Below are 22,110 nucleotides of genomic sequence, written 5' to 3' on the forward strand. Positions count from 1 at the left end.
GGAAACTAAGTGAATTGAGAACAGACTTATTTTTTTTAAAGATTTTATTTATTTATTTGACAGACAGAGAGAGAGATCACAAGTAGGCAGAGAGGCAGGCAGAGAGAGAGAGGAGGAAGCAGGCTCCCTGCTGCACAGAGAGACCTATTTGGGGCTCGATCCCAGGACCCTGGGACCATGACCTGGGCTGAAGGCAGAGGCTTTAACCCACTGAGCCACCCAGGCGCCCCAAGCACATACTTTTTAAATATGATTTGTTTATCTGCTAACATTTACTGAGTGTCAAAATGGTTCTGCTCTCTGTCGTTGATTAGATTATTAAGCCTCCTCGTGCTTGAGTTCATCTACAAAGACAAATACAAGCTACTTAAGTTGTGGTCTGTATGCATGTAAAATCTTAGAGCTTATAAATGTTACTATTTTAATATGCTCTATCTTATTTGGCTGCTGAAGATGCAGACAAAAACACACCTTTTATGCTTGAGTTTGAATAAATTCTTACAAACAAAAAATGCAATACAATGTAATAAAATGATGGAAGGTACAATCACCTGGGAGAGATGTCATCTATCCCCACTTTATAGATGAGTAAATTTGAGCAAAACAAAGATTCACTTCAAACGGTGTGCTCTTCCCATTGTACTACTCTGCTTCTGAAACTGTAGGCAATTAACACTACTCTGATGCTTAAAAGCCCCAACTTTCCTTGGGACTGTACAAAGTTTCCCTTCCTGCTCTAGCCTTGACAATATTATCCATTCTCAAGGCTTCAATAGCTACATATCAGTTATTTCCAAATTTTCTCTCTAGTCCAAATGTTTCTACCCAGTTTTCCACCTCTATATCCAATGGTCTAGTTGACTTCCCCATTTGGTATCTCAGATTGAACTACTAGCTTTCCTATCTCGTTAGCTGCTCTATTAATCCACCCAGTTGTTCAAGCTTTTGCCGTTCCAGTACATTGTTACCACTGTTCTAAATGTATACTATTTAATCTGATTTATAGCATCCCTGTGATACAGGTTCCTTCTTTCTCCCAGTCTTACAGATAAGAGGTTAAGTAACTTTTTCTCAGTGACAGTAAGTGGCATTTAGGCTTTTAACACATAGGTCACATGCCTAAGTTCCAGACACTATGACCAGCTCCCATGTCAGTTTTTGTTCTTTGCTCTCTTCCCAGTTTTTAGAACTGTGCATGGAATATAGCAGGGGCTCTGTAAATAAATGAAAAAAAAAAAAAAAAAAAAAAAAAAAAAAGGGAATATGGGGCGTGTGTGTGCCTGGGTGGTTCAGTCAGCTAAGCATTTGACTTCGGGTCAGGTCATCATCTTGGGGTCCTGGGATCAAGCTTCATTGTTTCTCCCTCTGTCAAATAAATAAAATCTCTTAAAAAAAAAAAAAAAAGAAAGAAAGAAAAGAAAAGGAGAGAAAGAAAGGAATGTAGGTCAAAGGAAGGAGCTATCACCTTTCACTAATTGGTACTTAGGCCAAGGTTTAAGACTTAAGATTATGGCTGGGTATTAGGTATTAGGAGGATCAGAGAATAACAAATATTAACAATAAATTAGTTGGTGTTTTCCTGGTAATTAATGCTGAGGCATAGTTCCACACTACTGTTCACTTCAGCATCTTGGCAAAGAATGTTATTTTCTGCTAAGCCCGCACTGCCTTTAAAAAATTGTTTATAGGGGCGCCTGGGTGGCTCAGTGGGTTAAAGCCTCTGCCTTCAGCTCAGGTCATGATCCCAGGGTCCTGGGATCGAGCCCTGCATCGGGCTCTCTGCTAAGCATGGAGCCTGCTTCCCTTCCTCTCTCTCTGCCTGCCTTTCTGCCTACTTGTGATCTCTGTCAAATAAATAAATCAAGTCTTTAAAAAAAATTTTTTTATATGCTCAAAGTATACACAAAGACAAAGAAAGCATTTAATAATATGCAATTTTATAGTGCAAATTATTAAAAATAGAGAACAATGAAAAACAGTAATTAGCCTTTCCTGCCATGAACCCAGGATTTAGGATATCAACTCAGTATTTTTTTTTTTTTTTGGATATCAACAATATTAAAACCTAACGCACACTGTACACAACAGGATAGAGAATGAGTATGTATTTCCTTCAATTCGGACATCATGTAAAGTGATACATGTTTATCCACATGATGCAAACAACACTCAAAATTCCTCTACCAAAAATCACCTTCAGGGCCACACTAGAAAATCAGTCCGATTCCTTTACTACCAGAAGCCAACCTGACCCCTAAAATGTTTCCCTGGATTTCGTCCTAAATGGCTTTGGATTGTTTCAAAACCTAAAAAACATCCTCACAAGATGAAGACTGCTGACCACGAAGGATATTGAAAAGAATGGGCTACTAGTTCTCAAGGTCATTCCACTATAGAAGTTGCAAGCATTGTGCACATTCTTGGAAAAAGTATCTATGCTACACTCTTACAGATGCATATATTCTGTCACTTTTTGAAAAAACAAAAACAACAAAAAACAAACTGCAGGGGTCTACGTTCAGCGAATTATCCTCAAAGGCAACAGGGCAGTTATCACCAGCTCAGACTGCCATGCAGTGCGATGTGCTCGGGCACTCTTCCGATTTCTCTCCTCTGGAGCACCTTGTACAGGAAAACTACATGAAGTCACTGACAAGACCTAGAGCAATGGGTGGCAGGTGGGTTCCGTAGCTGAAGCTTAAGGAGTTTTCGAGCTGGTGAGGGGTCTAATTGTTGTGTGCTTCTCTTCCCTGCAGAGGAAAGACAGAATTAAATTTCAGTTGAATTCAAAATAACATTTATTGAAAACTTGTATGGACACTGTGTCAGACACTGAAGGGCATTACAGTGACAAGAGAGTCTCTGTCCTCAAGGAGATGGCAGTCTGGCAGGAAAGCCAGCTGCAACCACAACCATAATACAATGTAATGAGAAAATGAAGGTATATATAGCAAATAATTTAGGGCTGGAGGAGGCCAAGGAAAAGCAACAGGGAAGTAATGTCAGTGTCACTTAGTGAATCCTTGAAGAATGAAAAGGAAAATGGCAATGGGCATTTAAAAGCTTAGATTTACTAAAACGACACGGTTTGTGGGGATTTCATTTTCAGTCTACTGTGTTTTTGTGGAATTCACAACTAGAAATTTCCCATTAACTTTGAGTACCCACAGCATAATAATTATTGTGAGGGGAGAAAAAGAAATCTTCTCATACAGGCTTTATTCTCCGAGACCATATGCTTTGGAGGTCAGTTTGTATCTAAAGAGCTATCATATAGTGCAAGCTCTGGTCCCCAGAAGACACACACTCACCAAGCTGTACTGACACCTTCTGGAGACACTGGGTACTTTCATCCATAAAAGCATGCAGCTGCTTCATTGAGCCTTGCAGTTCGTCCATCTGCACAGGAAAGACAGCTGTGAGCTATAAGGGTCCGTGGTTTCCTTGATGTTCCTCAAAAAAGGACAGGCAAGCTCCAACTTAGGAGCTTTGCCTCTGCTATCTTCTTAACCTGGAATGCTTGTGCCACACATTGTGTTTGCTCCTCCAGATTCACACTCTGCACTTCTCCATGTTGCGTATGCTCTGGGAGGCTGCCATGCATAACCTCAAACAGGATTCCATGTCCTTGGGTGTCTGGGCAGGTATAGCCAAGAGGGAGCCCAAGTGGGAGGGAGCTTAATGAAGTCAGGTTTTTTTCTTTTAAGATTTTATTTATTTATTTGACAGACAGAGATCACAAGTAGGCACAGAGGCAGGCAGAGAGAGAGGAGGAAGCAGGCTCCCCGCAGAGCAGAGAGCCCAATCCGGGGCTCGATCCCAGAACCCTGGGATCATGACCTGAGCCGAAGGCAGAGGCCCTAACCCACTGAGCCACCCAGGCACCCCGAAGTCAGGGTATTTTTATGCAGGCTTGCTGAAAGGGTCGTCTTGAGTTAGTTCTCTCAACGGAAGGTCATGGCTCTCTCAAAGCAGCCCACTATAAGACTTTCTTCCTCTGGTACCACAGTGACTATTCCTCCCCTCCATCCTTCAGGCCCAGGGATAGTAAGAGTTCAGCTGCCTCGAAGTCCCAGGTTACTTCACCAATCCTTGTGGTTTCCTCAATACCCATACTTTATATATCACTCCTTCAATTAGTCTTTATCAAGTGCATCTGCTTCCTGTCAATATTTGGGAGTGATACGATAATATTCTCCCAAATGTCCTCAAGGCTCACTTCCTCATTTTTCTCAAGTCTCTGTTAAAATGGCACCGTAGAGGGGAGCCTGGGTGGCTCAGTCGGTTAAGGACCTGCCATCAGCTCGGGTTGTGACCCCAGGGTCCTGGGATCAAACCTTGCATTGGGCCGGGGGAGCCTGCTTCTCCCTCTCCCTCTGCCTACAGCTCCCCTTGCTTGTGCTCTGTCAAATAAATAAATAAAATCTTTAAAAAAAAAAGGGGGGGGGCTCCTTAGAAGGACAATCAACAACTGCTCTATACAGAAACTTGCTGCCCTTCCTGTACACTATCTCCTTTTCCCTGTTTTATTAGCTCTTATCACCACATATTTTTTTTTATTGTTTCTCCATGTTTCCCCAAGGTAGAGCTGAATATACTTATCTCATTACACATATTCTCCACGTCTCTTAATTTCCAAGGACAACACAGCAAAGCTAAATAACCAAATTAACATGAGCCCACTCACCACCAACTCCATATAATCGAAGACTTTGTTCTGGTTCTGCAATATCTTTTGGTAGTCAGGCTTTGTATTAAGGACTTCACTCTGGGAAGATCCAAGATATATTGCAGGTTCCACTTCAACTTCAGTAACTTTGCTTTCAGCTGATCCTCTGGAGGAAAAAAAAAAAAGAGCAAGGAATTTTTTTTTCTTTTAAAGATTTTATTTTTTTATTTGACAGAGAGAGATCACAAGTAGGCAGAGAGGCAGGCGCGGGCGGGGGAAGGGCGGGAAGCAGGCTCCCTGTCAAGCAAGAGAGCCCGATGCGGGGCTCGATCCCAGGACCCTGAGATCATGATCTGAGCCGAAGGCAGAGGCTTAACCCACTGAGCCACCCAGGCACCCCGCAAGGAATTTTTTTTTCAAGGTTTTTTTAATTATTTACTTATGTGAGAGAGAGACAGCACAAGCAGAGGAGAGAGGGAGAAGGAGAAGCAGACTCCCCACTGAGCGGGGCTCAATCCCAGGACCCTGAGATCATGACCTGAGCCAAAGGCAGAAGCTTAACAGACTGAGACACCCAGGTGCCCCTAAGGAATTTTTGTAATCATTTTCTGGGGGAAGATATGTAAGACAACCTAGGGGGAAAAATCTCCAATAAGGCTTTGTTAACCAGAACCAATATTCTTCCGCTCTACTATAGGTGTAGGCTATCTTATTAATAAGAGGGTTCTGAAATGATTATGCCAGTGTTAACATATTTATACCACTGGACTCCAGGAAATGCTAGAACTTTCACATCAGTTGATTCCACCTAACAGTAAGGTCCATTTACAAAAAGGACTACACGTGAGGTATAATAAAGTCAAAGCCTGCTTTCCTGAAATCCATGTCTATGATTTCTTTTTTTTTTTTTAATCTCTTAAATTTATTTCTAAATAATATTTACATTTTTTTGCTATTATAAATAACATCAATATTTAAAATAACACTATGTTGGTTATCACATGGTAAAAATTCTATTGATTTTGGAATATTTACCTTGTAATATTTATCTTATACCTAATTGCCTTATTACATTTCTATATAGACTATTATTTACATCTAAACAATCACATATATACAATATGTATATTATGTATGTAATATGTATATATGAGTCTGTTTCTTCTTAAGTCATTCTTTCTTTCCTCCCTGTTTTCGTTTCTCTCTCTTCTTCCCTCCACTTTCTTCTCTCTCCTTCCTTCTCTGTTGCTTTTTCTCTCCATCTCTCTTTTTCTCCCCATCTCCTTTTTTTTTTTCTTTCCATTTATTTTTTTCAGCGTAACAGTATTCATTCTTTTTGCACAACACCCAGTGCTCCATGCAAAACGTGCCCTCCCCATTACCCACCACCTGTTCCCCCCACCTCCCACCCTTGACCCTTCAAAACCCTCAGGTTGCCCCAACCTCCCACCCCTGACCCTTCAAAACCCTCAGGTTGTTTTTCAGAGTCCATAGTCTCTTATGGTTCGCCTCCCCTCCCCAATGTTATGATCTCTTCTTAAGAAAAATGCTGGGCCACCTCAATTATCTGAAATAACTGAAAATGGGGAGTTCATGAAAACTGAGGACTCTTTAACAACAGCCACTCCTACAATTTCCTGACTGCCAGACCCTGCTAAACACGTTCCATTTCACCTTATTTAACACTCACAATAACCCAGTGAGATAGATACTAATATTATCCCCGTTTTCAAGAGGAACTTCAAGCTTAGCGATAAAGTAGCTTGCCCAAGGTCACAAAATGAAGGAGTAATTAGTATTTGAACAGAGACAATCTGCTTCCAGACACATTCCTCTTAACTAGTAAACTATGCCACATCAAAAGTTTTTATTCTGAAACTGCCATCTTATACTTAACCTAGCTTCATAAAAGGACCATGTAAGGGGCAAATAAAGTAACTGATAACCATCAGTGCCCGGACTGTGGAAACTTTCAGACCATGTTCCTGAAAGCACCTCTCTACTGCTACTTTTGCAGTTAGGGCTTTAGGTAACATTTTATATTTGGGTTTCCAGCTGAGATTCTGTTGGGGAAAAATAAGTTTAAAATCACTGGCTTACTTGGCCAACTAAATCAAAGTCTAGCACTTTCCCATTTTCTTAAGTCTCTAGGACCCAAAGATCCTCTCTCTCCTGTACACCCTATCTCATCACCCCCTTTCATGTCTTTGCACTTCTACGAAGGACCTGGCCAGGGTTCTCTCCCATACCTGCAGCTTGAAGGCCACGTGCAAACTGATGTGCCATGACCAAGATTTCAGCCCAACCCTAGGTGCCCTGGTACAGGGCAGAGATGAGTCTGTCCCCCCGAAGATACGGAACAGCAGCCAAGGACACTGAACAGAAGCAATTCTGTTGACTGAAAACAGAGACACCCATTCTTCGTCCCCTTCCCCCAACTCTCCATTTATAGTCCTAGAGTGTTAATACACATTTTATAGAGCTTTGATGAGTTATTTGGCCTATGAGAAAGGACTCATCTTTCAATTTATGCTAACAGAACTGAAATCAATTCAAATCAAATTCCAGGGCACCTGGGTGGCTCAGTCCTTCGACATTTGACTTCGGCTCAGGTCATGATCCCAGGTCCTCCTGGGATCCCAGATCCTCGAGCCCCACATCGAGCTCCCTGCTCAGCAGGAAGCCTGCTTCTCCCTCTCCCACCCCCTCTGCTTATGTTCTCCCTCTCGCTGCTCTCTCTCTGTAAAATATGTAAATAAAAAATCTTTAAAAAGAAAATCAGGGGCGCCTGGGTGGCTCAGTGGATTAAGCCGCTGCCTTCGGCTCAGGTCAAGATCTCAGGGTCCTGGGATCGAGCCCCGCGTCAGGCTCTCTGCTCCGCAGGGAGCCTGCTTCCTCCTCTCTCTCTGCCTGCCTCTCGGCCTACTTGTGATCTCTCTCTGTCAAATAAATAAAAAAAAATAAAATAAAATCTTTAAAAAGAAAATCAAATTCCACAAGGTAAAAGATAGCTTCCTATTTCCAATCATGAATCTAACCTGGATATGATATCTTCAGCCTCTTTCTGGTAGTGCTGCAAGAGCTGATCCCAAGACTGACGTTCTAAAGAAAATCTATCGAATCAGGAAAAAAAATTATCAGTTACTTTTTGATCATCTCATTCTGACTCATTCAGGGCAACAATAAGTACATTAGGTGTCTACTCTGGCTCTAAGATGTGAGTAAAAAGGTCATTCAAGGATTAGAAAGCTCAACTAATTCAGAGGATATTAATTTAATCAAATCAAACATGAGTTCTTAAAATCAAATTAACATCCTTATTCCCTCAAGTCCACTCTATGAAACTGGCGACGAGTAGAGCCCACAAGATCCCAATATGCAGCTTTCTAAATTCTAGTGTTGACACACTAATATTGAGACTCTGAATGGGATATTTATATTCATTTTTTCCAGACCTAGTTATTTTCCCCAGATAAATTTAGATTTTCCAAAAAAGGATCACTCATTTTCACTTACTTTGTGATGTATTCCTTCATCTCAGCCACTGATGTTTCCAGAGACAAATCTGATGCTTTTCTGGAATACAGATAGGATTATAAGATCAACATAAATGTTTCAAGGGCACTTGCTCATCTTTCAACAAATATTTATTCTTGGCCTCTATCTCATTTTTGCACTAGGTAACAGTTTTTTTGGTGGTCTCCTTATTTTCTATTTCTCTCATTGATTCCAATTCACCTTTAGCCAGATTACCTTTCCCTAAAATATTCCTTTATTTTATTTTCCTTGCCTAAAACTCTGTGACTCTTGACTGCATTCAAAATAAAAGTCAAAACTTTTTAACCTGGCACTTTAGCCTGTTTTGGCTCCAACCAGCTCATTAATTTTGATACTAATTGTTGCCTTTCTTTTCTACCTATTCTGCCCCATATAATCTCACTCAGCCTGACACTCAAACATCTGGAGTCTCCCACCTCCAAAATTTTGTTCACACCATTTTTTAAAAAAATATTTATTTATTTGAGAGAAAGAGAAAAAAGCATGAGCGGAGGAAGGGACAGAGAGAGAATATCCAAGCAGACTCTCTCTGAGGATGGAACCCAACTCAGGGCTTGATCTCACAACTCATGAGATCAGGTCCTGAGTGGAATCCAAGAGCTGATGTTCAACTGACTGAGCTGCCCAGGTGCCCTTGTTCACATCATTTTTGAGTCATCTTTTAAGGCCCAACAATACTTTTGTATATGACTATCTTTTCTGCCCTCTCAAAATGATGCTATCAGTGGAGAGGGATTATGTTTATTTACACCAATGGCTCAGTTGCATGACTAAAGCTAATATTATGTTTATTTACACTAATGGCTCAGTTGCATGACTAGAGCTAATGGAAAAGAAACAGGCACTGAAAATGCCAATATTCTGCAGATGTACTTGGTACTCTACCCGATAAAACAAGTTAGTTGTTCCACCTTTCATTTTTCTCTACCCAGGCCTGTGACACACAGCCTCTATCATCTCTGGCTGAGATGCAGCAGCTCGTAGCTAAAATACACTGCATTAAAAGAGATACTATGTTGAGCCAACATATTTTTCAGTTCCGGAAGAGCAACTGTAATTCTAACAATCTGTGGGAAAGTAGACATTTGTGAAATATTTGCTATTATAAATAAAACTAAAAAGTTTTATAAGGTAGGCCCAAATGACATGATTTGTTGCAAGGCAGGAACTAGAGAGTTAGGCCCTGTCCCTATAAAGGAACTACCAGTTTGAGACCGGGATTTAAAAACTTCGAATATTCTTGCTTGCCAATAGCTGAAGAACATAAGTTTATCACCAACTTGCATTTCTAGCAAAGATTTGAACAATGCTTTTCCTCTCATCTTTCCATGGGTGGTTTCTTCCCACCACTCCGGTCTTACAGATCTTCTCTGAACGCTAACTAGAGTTGCCCACTCTATCAAGTCACTATCACAGTTACTAACTTCTTAGATCATCACTACCTGAAATCCTTCTTTTCTTTTCTTTTTTTTTTTTTAAAGATTTTATTTATTTATTTGACAGACAGAGATCACAAGTAGGCAGAGAGGCAGGCAGAGAGAGAGGGGAGGAGGCAGGCTCCCTGCTGAGCAGAGAGCCCGATGTGGGGCTTGATCCCAGGACCCTGAGATCATGACCTGAGCCAAAGGCAGAGGCTTAACCCACTGAGCCACCCAGGCGTCCCATGAAATCCTTATTTTCTATGTATTTGTTTATCTCTCCTGTTAAAATACATAAGAAAGACCTTGCTTCACTTATTTATCATTTTATCTTAGCATCTAGAAGAGCCTGGTGTGTAGAAGATGCTGGATAATGTTTGAGTGAATAAACAACAAATTATAATGAAAAGTCTTAATTAAGTTATAATTTAGGACAGAAGGGGAACTGCACATACCTTTCTGAATCTTCAAAACATTTTTGTAGAGTTCCATTACTTTCCAGGCTCTCTGCAAAATGTTTCAATTCTTCAGAAAGAGAAGATGCTAGAGAGGGAAAAAAACACATTATAAAATAAAAAGAATATGAATTTTCACAGCAAGCTGCTGACAAACATATACTCAAGGTGGTCTCAGCTCTAGGGTCCCCTGTTACATTCTGGCCCTCTTACCCATTCAAAGTAGTAGTATAAATATGCAGAAAGATTTTATCTTTTTTCTTGAGTAGGTATAGATAAAATGGAAGACAACTCCTCTTGATGACATTTATGATAGTGTTTTTTACACTTGACTGGTGAAAACTAGTTACAAGTTATACATGTACTGACATTTCACTCAAGAAATTTCAACTGCTGGCACTGAAAGGGAGAACATATTACAGAAATCAGGCAATAGGCAGGGGCGTAATGAAAAATGTTAAAGGAGAATAAAGAATTAAGGACATAAGGAAAAACAGGTCTCTGCTTTGACTTGGAAGGATCTGCAATTGCACTCAGGTGAGAAAAGCAGAGGGGAAAGCAGATGTTGAACAGCTATCCTATCTACTTTAATTACGGTGATGGTTTAACACCGAGATAAACAACAGTCTGAGTTCATATATTTTCATGCCTTTCTTTTGTTAAGATTTTATTTATTTATTTGACAGACAGAGATTACAAGTAGGCGGAGAGGCAGGCAGAGAGAGGGGGGAAGCAGACTCCCCACTGAGCAGGGAGCCTGATGTGGGGCTTGATCCCAGGACCTGGAGATCATGACCTGAGCCAAAGGCAGACGCTTAACCCACTGAGCCACCCAGACGCCCCTATTTTCCATGTCTTTTAAGTGGGTAACATTGAATATTTCTGACCCTGGATGATTATGTAGTTACACTGTAAAAGCTACCTCTTAGAGAGTTAAAAATGGACTCCTAAGAATATTTGTAATTTATATCACAGAGGAACAGCTAATTTCCCTAACGTATAAAGAGTTCCTACAAACTGATGTAAAAAAAGCCAACATCCCAATTTTCAAAAATGAGAAAAGGAGCCTTTCCAGCAGTGCCGACCTCCCCACAAGAACATCCACTCTCCAAGAACCTCCTCCACCCATCCCGGAAGAGAAAAGGAAGCACAAGAAGTGCCTGGCACAGAGCCCTAACTCCTACTTCACGGATGTGAAGTGCCCAGGATGCTACAAAATCACACCATTTTTAGCCATGCACAAACAGTAGTTTTGTGTGTTGGCTGTGCCACTGTCCTTTGCCAGCCTACGGGAGGAAAAGCAAGGCTTAACAGAAGGAAGCTCCTTCAGACAGAAGCAGCGCTAAAAGCATCCTGAATCAAGATGAGGGGAAAACTATCCCAATCAACACATTTTGGATTTAGGGGAGAAAAAAAAAAAAAAAAAAAAAAAAGAACAGGGGTGCCTGGGTGGCTCAGTCATTAAGCACTTGCCTATGGTTCGGGTCATGATCCCAGGGTCCTGGGATCAAGCCCCTCATCGGGCTCCCTGCTCTGCTGGAAGCCTGTTTCACCCTCTCCCACTCCCCCTGCTTGTGTTCTTTCTCTCCCTGTGTATCTCTCTGTTAAATAAATAAATAAAATCATTTAAAAAAACGAACAAAGGATACAAACATACACAGAAAATGAAGTACAAGTGGTTCTAAAAAATGTGAAGAAGTGCTTATCCTCTTTGAAAGAAAATGGAGGGGTGCCTGGGCGGCTCAGTAGGGTTAAAGCCTCTCCCTTCCGCTCGGGTCGTGGTCTCAGGGTCCTGGGTTGAGCCCCACATCGGTCTCTCTGCTCAGTGGGGAGCCTGCTTCCTCCTCTCTGCCTGCCTCTCTGCCTACTTGTGATCTCTGTCAAATAAATAAATAAATAAAATCTTAAAAAAAGAAAGAAAATGGAACAGATTAAAACTGGAAAATATTGGGTGCCTGGGTGGCTCAGTGGGTTAAAGCCTCTGCCTTCAGCTCGGGTCATGATCCCAGAGTCCTGGGATCGAGTCCCGTATCGGGCTCTCTGCTCAGCAGGGAGCCTGCTTCCTCCTCTCTTTCTGCCTGCCTCTCTGCCTACTTGTGATCTGTCAAATAAATAAATAAAACCTTAAAAAAAAAAAACCTGGAAAATATTTTTTATCACCTATCAAATAGTAAAAAATCTGAATTGTTTGCTAAAACTGTTGTGAGCATGAAAAAGCAGGTACTTGCATATATTGCTGGTAAGAGAATAAACTGACACAACTTTTTTGGGGAAAAGATTTATTTATTTATTTAACAGAGAAAGATCACAAGTAGGCAGAGAGGCAGGCAGAAAGAGAGGGCAAAGCGGGCCTGCTGAGCAGAGAGCCCGATGCGGGGCTCGACCCCAGGACCCTGAGATCATGACCCGAGCCGAAGGCAGAGGCTTAACCCACTGAGCCACTCAGGTGCCACTGATACAACCTTTCTGGAAAGCAATCTGGTAATTTCTCACACTTCATTTGATCTATGTAATTCAAATTCTAGAAATTTATCTTATTTTTACTTGTGTATATGACAAAAGACTTGTGTAAAAACGTATTCACTATCCTATTTATTATAATAGCACAATACTGGAAACAACCCTAAAAGCTCATCAGGAAAGAACTGGTTAAATCACATATGGAACATTTATAAAATGAAATATCATATGGCTACTAAAATGTCTCAAGACAGTTCTATATGTGCAATATAGAACATGTACAAGACAAATTGGTTAAAAAAAAAAAAAGACAAGGGGCACGTGGGTGGCTCAGTTAGTTAAGCATCTGCCCCTGGCTCAGGTCATGATCCTGGGGTCCTGGGATTGAGCCCCACGTCAGGCTCCCTGCTCAGCAGGAGAGTCTGCTTCTCCCCTTCCCTCTGCCTCTAACTACCGCTCATGCTCTCTCTCTTGCTCACTCTCTCAAACAATCAAATAAATAAAATAAATACATAAAACAAGGGGTACCTATGTGGTGCAGTCAGCTGAATGTCTGACTCTTGACTTCAGCTCAGGTCATGATCTCATGGTCATGAGATAGAGTCCCGCATCAGGTTCCCCACTCAGCAGGGAGTCTGCTTGAATTTCTCTCTCCCTCATCCTTTGACCCTCCTCCCACTCCCTTCCTCCTACCCTCTCTAAAATTAATAAATAGGGTGCCTGGGTGGCTCAGTGGGTTAAGCCTCTGCCTTCAGCTCAGGTCATGATCTCAGGGTCCTGGGATTGAGCCTCACATCAGGCTCTCTGCTCAGCAGGGAGCCTGCTTCCCCCTCTCTCTCTGCCTGCCTCTCTGCCCACTTGTGACTTCTAATAAATAAATAAAATCTTAAAAAAAAAAAAAAAAGAATTGGAGCGCCTGGGTGACTCAGTAGGTTAAAGCCTCTGCCTTCAGCTCAGGTCATGATCCCAGGGTCCTGGGATCGGGCCCCACATTGGGTTCTCTGCTCAGCGGGGAGCCTGCTTCCCCTCCTCTCTCTCTGCCTGCCTCTCTGCCTACTTGTGATTTCTGTCAAATAAATAAATAAAATCTTTAAAAAATAAAACAAAAAGAATTAAAAAAATAATAAAATTAATAAATAAATCTTTAAAAAAAGATATGGTAAAGAACGTTCAGAGAGTATATGTTCATTTGGTATCAGTAAGATCTCTATAATAATCCATAGGAAGCTGGTGGCTGTGGTGGAATGGGCAGAGAGGAGTTGGACTGGCTTGGGGTGGGAGGCAGGCTTACTTTTCACTTTTCTACTTTCTGAATGTCATAAGCATATATCCTTACTTCTTTAAACACAATTCTAAGATATAGAGGGGGCTGGTTTTATGAGGCAGCAGCTCCTATAAATGGGGGTCCTCAAAGTGGGGCTTCAACTGAAGGTAAAGCCAAAGGCCAAAGCTTGCTCATCTATTCTTAGCAACTTACCTTTGGCTCTAAAACTTTCAAGACTGAAGCCCTCAGTGTCCTTTAGGAAAGGTTCAAGTTTCTGAACAGAGAACTAAATAAAGGAAAGCATGTTCAGTACAACCACCAAGATTTTCCAGGCCAGTCTTGAGTTCACGTAATTCCATGACATTTAATCAATGTGAAAGTAAACATGATTTAATTTTTATACCTAAGATTTTTCATATAAACAAATAAGTAGATCAGGAAAAATCTCTTTGCTCAGACTACATTTTTTCAGTTCAGAGAAACAGGGTCATTTAAGTAACAGAAATGACTTCTCTAAACTGCTATAATCGCCAGTTACCCATATAATTCCCAATCGGTATATAGTCAGACGTCAAATATCTGCTTTAACTTAGCTACTGATCTCCACCCACTTTAAATTCCCATCATTTGCTGCCAATGGGCAAAACATACTAGACTGAGGACATCTCTGACTCTCAGGTGCTCAGTTAGCAGCAGCAGTAGCACCAGTGGGGCTAGTAGAAGGCCTAGTCCAGAGAGAAAAATCAGCTGCTGTTGGGATTAAGTGTGGCTTTTAAATTAATCCCACCTAGAAAGAAACTTCTTTTAATTTTAATTGATATATCACACAATACTGATCTCTCTTTGGAGCTGTCACAATAATAGTTTAAAAAGGAAAAGGAGAAAGAGAAAGAAAAAGAAAAAGAAAGCATTTCTCAATCCCAAGAATCTTACCTGGAAACTGGAAAGCAGGAGAGCGACCAGCCGTTTGCTTTCTGTTAAGTTGCCACTGATGGATCTGCTGAGCTCTAACATGAAATATCACCACATGTAAGGAGCTAGATACTAACACAGTAAAGTAAAAAAACTAAAAATTGCCCTCCCTCTTTTTTTTTTTTTTTTTTAAGATTTTATTTATTTATTTGACAGATAGAGATCACAAGTAGGCAGAGAGGCAGGCAGAGAGACAGAGAGAGGAGGAAGCAGGCTCCCTGCCAAGCAGAGAGCCCAATGCGGGACTCGATCCCAGGACCCTGAGATCATGACCTGAGCTGAAGGCAGCAGCTTAAACCACTGAGCCACCCAGGCGCCCCTTGCCCTCCCTCTTGATGGGGTCTAACTTCAGGCAAGAATTCCTAGGCAGCATTTTCTACTTAAAAGGAGAATTCATAAAAAGTATATCTAATTTTTTTTTGAATCACCAGGAAATGAAATTTACCAGTTTAATGTACTAACTTTAAAAAGTTATTATGAACCTTTTATGGATTACATTAAAATCTTGTCTGTTAGGGGGCGCCTGGATGGCTCAGTCGGTTGAGTGCTCAGCTCTTGATTTTGGCTCAGGTCAGGATCTCAGAGTAGTGAGATCAAGCCCTGCAACCTACTTTCCGATCAGCCGGAAGTCCGCTTGAGTTTCTCTGCCTCTGCCCCTGCGGAGGCTCATATGCGAGCTCTCTCTTTCAAATAAATAATTAAGTCCTTAAAAAAATAATAAAAATAATGTAACTTAAAAAAAATCACTTAACTTGTTTTTGATGTTTTATTTTCAGCATTTAAGGAAAGAAGGTGGGAATATTTGAGTATCTTTATGACAGGCACTGCAGGGTTTTTTGTTTGTTTGTTTGTTTTTGAGTAGGCTCCATGCCCAAGGTGGGGCTTGAGCTTAGGTCCCTGAGACCCTGAGATCAAAAGTTACATGCTTGGGGCGCCCTGGGTGGCTCTGTCAGTTAAACACACGCTTTCGGCTCAGGTCGTGATCTCAGGGTCCTGGGATGGAGCCCCACGTAGGGCTCCCTGCCCAGCAGAGGGTCTGCTTCTCCCTCTTCCTGCCCGCCCCCCGACCCGCCCAGCTCGTGCTCTGTTTCTGTCTCTCTCTCTTTGAAATAAATAAATAAAATCTTACTAAAAAGTCACATGCTCTATGGAGTAAGTCAGCCAGGTGCCACGCCAGTGTGCTTTAAATACACTGTCTTGGGGTACCTGGGTGGCTCAGTGGGTTAAGCCTCTGCCTTCGGCTCGGGTCATGGTTCTAGTGTCCTGGGATCGAGCCCCGCATCGGGCTCTCTGCTCAGCGGGGAGCCTGCTTCCCCTCTCTCTCTGCCTGCCTCTCTGCCTACTTGTGATCTCTCTCTCTCTCTGTCAAATAAATAAATAAAACCTTTAAAAATATATAAATAAATAAAAATAAATACACTGTTTTGTAAATTACAAGCTCCATTTTACAGATGGGAAAACTGAAGCTGGAGGCCAGATACTGGTGGAGCCAGAATTCAATCCCAAGTGTGCCACCAGAAAGTGTATTTTCCCACTAAGAGCCATGTTGCTTCTCTATAACGACCTTATAATAACATTAATAGCAATTTGTTGAACACTTGCTATATAAAAAAGCATTTCATTAAATGTTATGCACACCTCATTAAAACCGAAGGCAAGTAATATATCAATTCCATTTTACAAAGTAGGACACTGAGGCACAAAGGCTGGATGATAGGTAATTTGTCCAAGGTCACATGGTGAGTCCCCCTGAATTGGTGGGGAATTTTACATAATTATGCCACTGAATCCTCAAAAGATGTAGATACTGGTTTTTTTTCAATTATGTCCCTCTAAAAACATCAATTATTATACAGCAAAGAAAATTTGAGATACATATATTTTTGTCCTCCAGCTTCAGCTGGCTGTGTTTTTAGTTCTTTTGCCTCCTGATTATTTCTCATTGCTGTTATTACAGAAAAACAGGACACCTTCTGCCTATAACCAAAGAAACCTGGCAAATGGTCAGGAATAACGAGGAGATAACCAATTTTCTTACATCAGTGATTTTCTGTTATACAGAATTTTAGGTCCACAAGCCCTGGAACAGAGATAAAGGTAGGGGTAATCTTAGGAAACTGCTATTTTCTTGACACACCTACAGAGTGAAGTGCATGAGCACAACTGTGGCAGCAATATGCTAAATAGCTATTTTTAGCCAGATTGCCTTCTAGACATCAGGCCATCTGGAAATGAGCTAATATCTTTAAAATAACCACAATACCTTAACATTGCAGTTATTTCCTTACTATTAGCCAAGAACTGTGTTATATATCAGTTCATTTAATTCTCACACAAACCTGTAAAATAGGTATCATTTCATCCCATTTCGGACTGTAAGGCAAAGGAGCTTAAGTAATCTGCTCAACGTTATACAACTAGTAAGTTCTTCCTGAAATGTGCTGGACTTTCCACATTTAATCTTATACTTCAATGCTTACTGAGACGTAATTTTTATTGTAAATTCACACAAATCACATTCAAATACGGCATGTTTAAAAACTTAGTTTTCACTAAGATATTTTTACATGGATTCTCCCTCTGGATATTTTCAGTTATAAAGCCTATAATCAGGTAGCAACCCACCCACCTCTGTTTCACTTTAGGAAATAACAGAAACCCATAAGAAGAAATCTTTAACGCCTCTCCTAGCAGAGGTGAGTGTTGAACAATTACAAACTAGAATTTCTGTTCATGGTGGAGGTCACAACAGGCAGCTGCTAACATAGGTAGCAATCGTATGGAACACTTACTAGGTGTTTGACATTAGTACTCAGGATCTCCCTTACAGATGAGGAAACGGGAGGTTGACAGGGGTGACATGATTTGCTCAGTCACAAAACAAGGAGCAGAGCCAAGTCAATCCTCCATTCTTTCTGCCATACCTCACTGCCTCTTATCTGAGCTGGAACTCCTGTCTTACGAACACAGCATCCCACCTGTGATGCCCTGATGAAAGGCAGGCAGTGACTTCCGCCGGCTCATTTCCTTCATACTTGCTCGCCGCCAAGATTGACTCTTGTCTTGACGATCGGGAGATTGTTCTTGGGGGGACAAATGAAGGGACCTGGACTGAAGTCCTTCCTCCTGGCCAAGATCACAACTTCCCCCCATTTTAGGGCTACAGCCAAGGTGAATTCTTTCCTCTGAAACGCCTTGAGTCATCTCCAGGGAGGCAGGTGATTTGCTACACACTTCCGTAGGGATGGGATCCGATTCCAGTGGATGATCATGAGTCTTAGATGTCACTGGTTCCTCTTCTAACACTTGTTATGAAAAAGTCAGAATACAAAATCAAACCCACCACAACAATGCATCTGAGCAAAAAGGTGGAAAAAGAAAATGTATGCCCCAGATCATGGAAGCAGTGAGGAAGCATCTCTGTAAATATGAGAATATGGAATTCCAAATCCACCAGGAGCCAAGAAAGTATTTGTGAATAGCTCAGAAAACTGAACCCAAGGCCAGAGGGCCTCCATTTTACTACAGTACTTACCTTCTGTAGTCTCCGATCTAATTACTGTAGTCATCCTGGATGGAGAACCCTGAAAACAGGAAAACAAGGTGATCAGTTCCTCACATCTCAGCCTCAGTCTCGCTGGGGCTTTACTACCCCAAAAGAGACTGTGTTGTATAGCCTTTCCGACCTGCTCATCTCTGCCCCATGAAATACTACCTACCCGACAAGATCCAGCCTAGTCCCACCGCATCCACCTCCTCCAGAGACTATCAGACTATCATCACCTCTTGTACTGAATCTCTACAGAGGTCATCATCAGAAATACTCATATCTTGGGGGCACCTCGGTGGTTCAGTGGGTTAAGCCTTTGCCTTCAGCTCAGGTCATGATCTCAGGGTCCTGGGATCGAGTCCCACATCGGGCTCTCTGCTCGGCAGGGAGCCTTGCTTGCTCCTCTCTCTCTCTCTCTGCTTGCCTCTCTGCCTACTTGTGATCTCTCTCTGTCAAGTAAATAAAATCTTAAAAAAAAAAAAAAAAACAAGAATGAGAAAGTTAAAAAAAAAAAAGAAAGAAATACTCATGTCTTGCTTAACACACACCCTCCTTTATTTCCCAATTATTTAACTAGTCCCTCATATCCTAGATGGCATTATGATCTACATAGTCTTCCAAACTAGAAAAATCACATCATCCTTAAGTTTAATCTCCACATCCAAAGTACTGTCCATCCTACCTCCAACAGTCTCTGGAAAGCTCTTCTCCACTTCCAGTTCTCAGTTTAGTTCAGATCTCAGAACTTCCACCATCTGCCTTCCCCTCCCCAGAATAATTTTACAGCCTCTCCACTAGTTTTCCAACATCCAGTACTGCTCCTCTCCAATCCTTTCTTTAGACAGCAGCAGAGATTCTTCCAGTATATTCAACACCTTTCATTAACTAGTCCTAACCTACCCATCCTGGCTCTCTCTTGCCACCCCCATTCCCTGCACCACTCTTGGATCTCTACACACACACTGCCTTTAAGACTTATTCAGCCTTCCCAACCTAGCTTAAATGCGAAGCTTTCCAACCACTTCTCTACGCAAAGTTGGTTGTTCTACCCCTTAGTCTTCCTAGCACTGTAAAGTGTGTTTAGGTGTGTCTCCCCAGCCAGACTGTATTTGTACTCCTAGTGGCTGTCACAGACAACTAACTGGAAGAAAGCAAGGAAGGACATGACCAAGGCATCTCTGCATATTCAAGGCTTACTCCTCCCTCCCAGCAGAAATCTTTTTGAGGGGGAGGGACTCTAATTAAAGAGAAATGAATATATAGGGAGGGACAGAATGGGAAACGTAACAGAACAAGGGTGGGGAGGTCAAGGATCTAGATCCCCACAATCAGGACGGTATGAGAGAATCAAGCTTGGATAATAACAACAAATGTCATTTGTTAAGCTTTTTGCTAAGCGCTTACTATATGCCACGCTCTGTGTATGTATGTGCGCAGGCGTTTTACTTGCATCATTATCTCATTATCCCACAGAATCCTTTCCACAGCTCTGGAAATACTATAATTATTCCTCCGTACAGATAGGGGAACTGAAGTTCAGAGGAGTAAAAGCTCGGCCCACTGGGGGGCAATTCCGGGGTGCGGGGGCCCAGGTGGAATTCGAACCCAGGCCTGTGACCCACCCCCAGCCCTCAAACACCGTTCTGCACAGGCCCAGAGCGAGAGGCGCAGCCCGCCTTTGGGATTCCTCTCACCTGGAGGAGGCCGCAGCGCCCTGAGTCCCTCGGTTCCCTCTGTCTGGGGGGCGGCGACCGGTCTGGGCTGGGCGGAGAGGTCCGATGCCAAGGAGCCGGTACTGGGACAAGCGGGACGGCGTCCACGGAGAAGTCTGCGACTTCCGGACGACGCCGGGCCAGCCCGCAGCCTCCGTCCCGGAAATACGAGCATGCAAATCACTCTTCGCGGTCAAGGGTCGAGCTTCGACGTCCTGCACCACTGCCGCCGCTCCTCTCCGGCCTGGGGCGCCTTCAGCTATCTGCGACCCCAAGTTTGCCGCGGCTTCTGAAAGTCCCGCCAACCAAGGGCGCCTGCGCAGTTGGCAGCCTGCCGGGTCCGTGCACGCATGCGCAGGATGCCGTCCGCCTTCGATGCGCATGCGTAACTGGTGTTCAAAGCTCTTGCCTCCCTCCCGCCCCTGCCCCCTTGTCCAAGTCCCTACTGGTTAAGAATCGGCCACGAAAACTATTTCCCTAGCTACGCCACGCCCGCGGAGTCCCCTCCTACCGACTCTTACCTCGTCTTGTCGTTTACGCTGCACGCGCTTAGAGCCCATTGAAGATGGGGCAGGGGGAGGTGTAGGCCCAGAGAGGTACTTGCCAAATGAATATAGTGGATCACAGGGCATCTGATGGTCTGCTCCGTGGTTAGACGATGGTCTCCACCCTCCTTTTATATTGTAAACTGCAAAAACGTGGCCCGTGCCTCTCCCAGAGCAGAGTGGAGCTCTGTACTCAGTTTTATTCTATCCCACTCCTGCTCTAGCACTTTATTTCCTGTGACCCGTTTAATACTGGCAAAGTTCAAGAACTCTCCTGTGCAGCCTTATTGCAGGCCACCCCCTCCCCAAACTGCTTGCAGCTCCTCTGACAATCCTTGTTGCTTCCTCCCTCTGCTCCTTTGCTCAAGCCGTCCCCTCTGCCTGGGAAGCCCATTCCAGCTTTTTTCTGCAAATTCTCCCAATTTTAAGCCTCAGCTGAGTATTCATCTGTCTTAGTTTCTTCTCTGAGGCTCCAGACTGAAAACTCTGTATTCCCAGAAGCCCAGCTGTGTCTACTCCACTATCCCTTGCTGGCATGGGAGGCCCCGGAGAGCAGCACATAGCATGATGCCATGGAAATGTCCCCTCGCATATGCAGTCCTTTCTTTCGGATCTGAACCGAATGTTGAATTATTAGCAGTCCATAAAGTCTGAAAGACGAGTTGGGCAGCAGCAGCTGGAATGTTACTGGGGTCATCCTTTGTAGCAGCTGCGGTCCTTGGAAAGGTTTTCTGATGGGAGGTAGAAATCTGCCTTCCTGAAATTTTCCGCCCTGTGGTTGCAACCTGCTGGCTCTAATAGCCACCTGAAAGCAGAGATTTGCTCTTGGTTCCCAGAATATCACTTTCAGGGACTAGTGGTACCCAGTTCCTCCTCTTCAGCTTATCATTTGTCAATGTCCCAAGAACAGAACACAACTTTCCCAGCCAGGGCTGGTTATCCTGAGGCACAGTGAAAATATTGGTTCATGGATTCCAGACCCAATACATCTTCTGTCCTTCCTCTACTTTCATTTCTCCCAGGGGTTCCTACCGTCTGCAGGATGTGGATGTTTCTTCCCTCATAACGCACTGCATGATCTGACCCAGACTTTTTCATCACTCCTAACTCTGGTGACCATCTTTGGGTTCCCCATTCTGCTCTGCTCTTTTTCTGCTAGGCTTCCATATGGGCACTCTCTCACCCTGGAGCCACCTCCTGTCTGTCTCCTGCCTGCAATATACCACTATCCCCTTCATTTATTTAACATCTCAACTTCAGGTATCAGTTCAGATGTCCTTCTGTGGAGTCTTCCGGTTCCTCCTGGCTCCCTGCACACCCTGGGTTCCTCTGCCATTGACATTTGCTCTCTTGTCTTCCAGGCCTATCTACTGCATTCTCAATGCCTAGCACAAACTTCGTTGTTAGCCTTCCCCGCCACACACACATCCCACCCCCGGAGAAAGAGAGGGAGGGAGAAAGATGTAGATTTTTCAAATGATAGCCAGCTTCCAAAGTGGTCCCCAGT

The 22,110-nt window shown here is 42.9% G+C and overlaps 1 protein-coding gene and 1 pseudogene across 3 annotated transcripts; one reads left to right on the forward strand and one right to left on the reverse strand.

The window, feature by feature from the left end:
• Positions 1-1,920: 1,920 nt before the first annotated feature.
• Positions 1,921-20,385, reverse strand: DSN1 (DSN1 component of MIS12 kinetochore complex). Of its 3 annotated transcripts, XM_045980369.1 has the most exons (11): positions 20,041-20,383; positions 18,332-18,380; positions 17,775-18,101; positions 14,758-14,831; positions 14,038-14,110; positions 10,101-10,188; positions 8,186-8,245; positions 7,708-7,782; positions 4,688-4,835; positions 3,312-3,399; positions 1,921-2,750 (listed from the first exon to the last, which is right to left on the reverse strand). In XM_045980369.1, exons 2-11 carry the CDS (start codon positions 18,363-18,365, stop codon positions 2,647-2,649), a joined length of 1,071 nt encoding a protein of 356 aa, XP_045836325.1. In that variant the 5' UTR covers positions 18,366-18,380; positions 20,041-20,383; the 3' UTR covers positions 1,921-2,646. The 3 variants fall into 3 exon arrangements, with proteins under 3 accessions (XP_045836325.1, XP_045836327.1, XP_045836326.1); XM_045980371.1 differs by lacking the exon at positions 17,775-18,101 and having other exon boundaries at positions 20,041-20,385; XM_045980370.1 differs by lacking the exon at positions 7,708-7,782 and having other exon boundaries at positions 20,041-20,385.
• On the forward strand, positions 10,953-11,446 carry LOC123926484 (annotated as a pseudogene).
• Positions 20,386-22,110: the final 1,725 nt, after the last annotated feature.

Source organism: Meles meles, chromosome 16, assembly GCF_922984935.1.
Source record: "Meles meles chromosome 16, mMelMel3.1 paternal haplotype, whole genome shotgun sequence".
NCBI lineage: Eukaryota > Metazoa > Chordata > Mammalia > Carnivora > Mustelidae > Meles > Meles meles.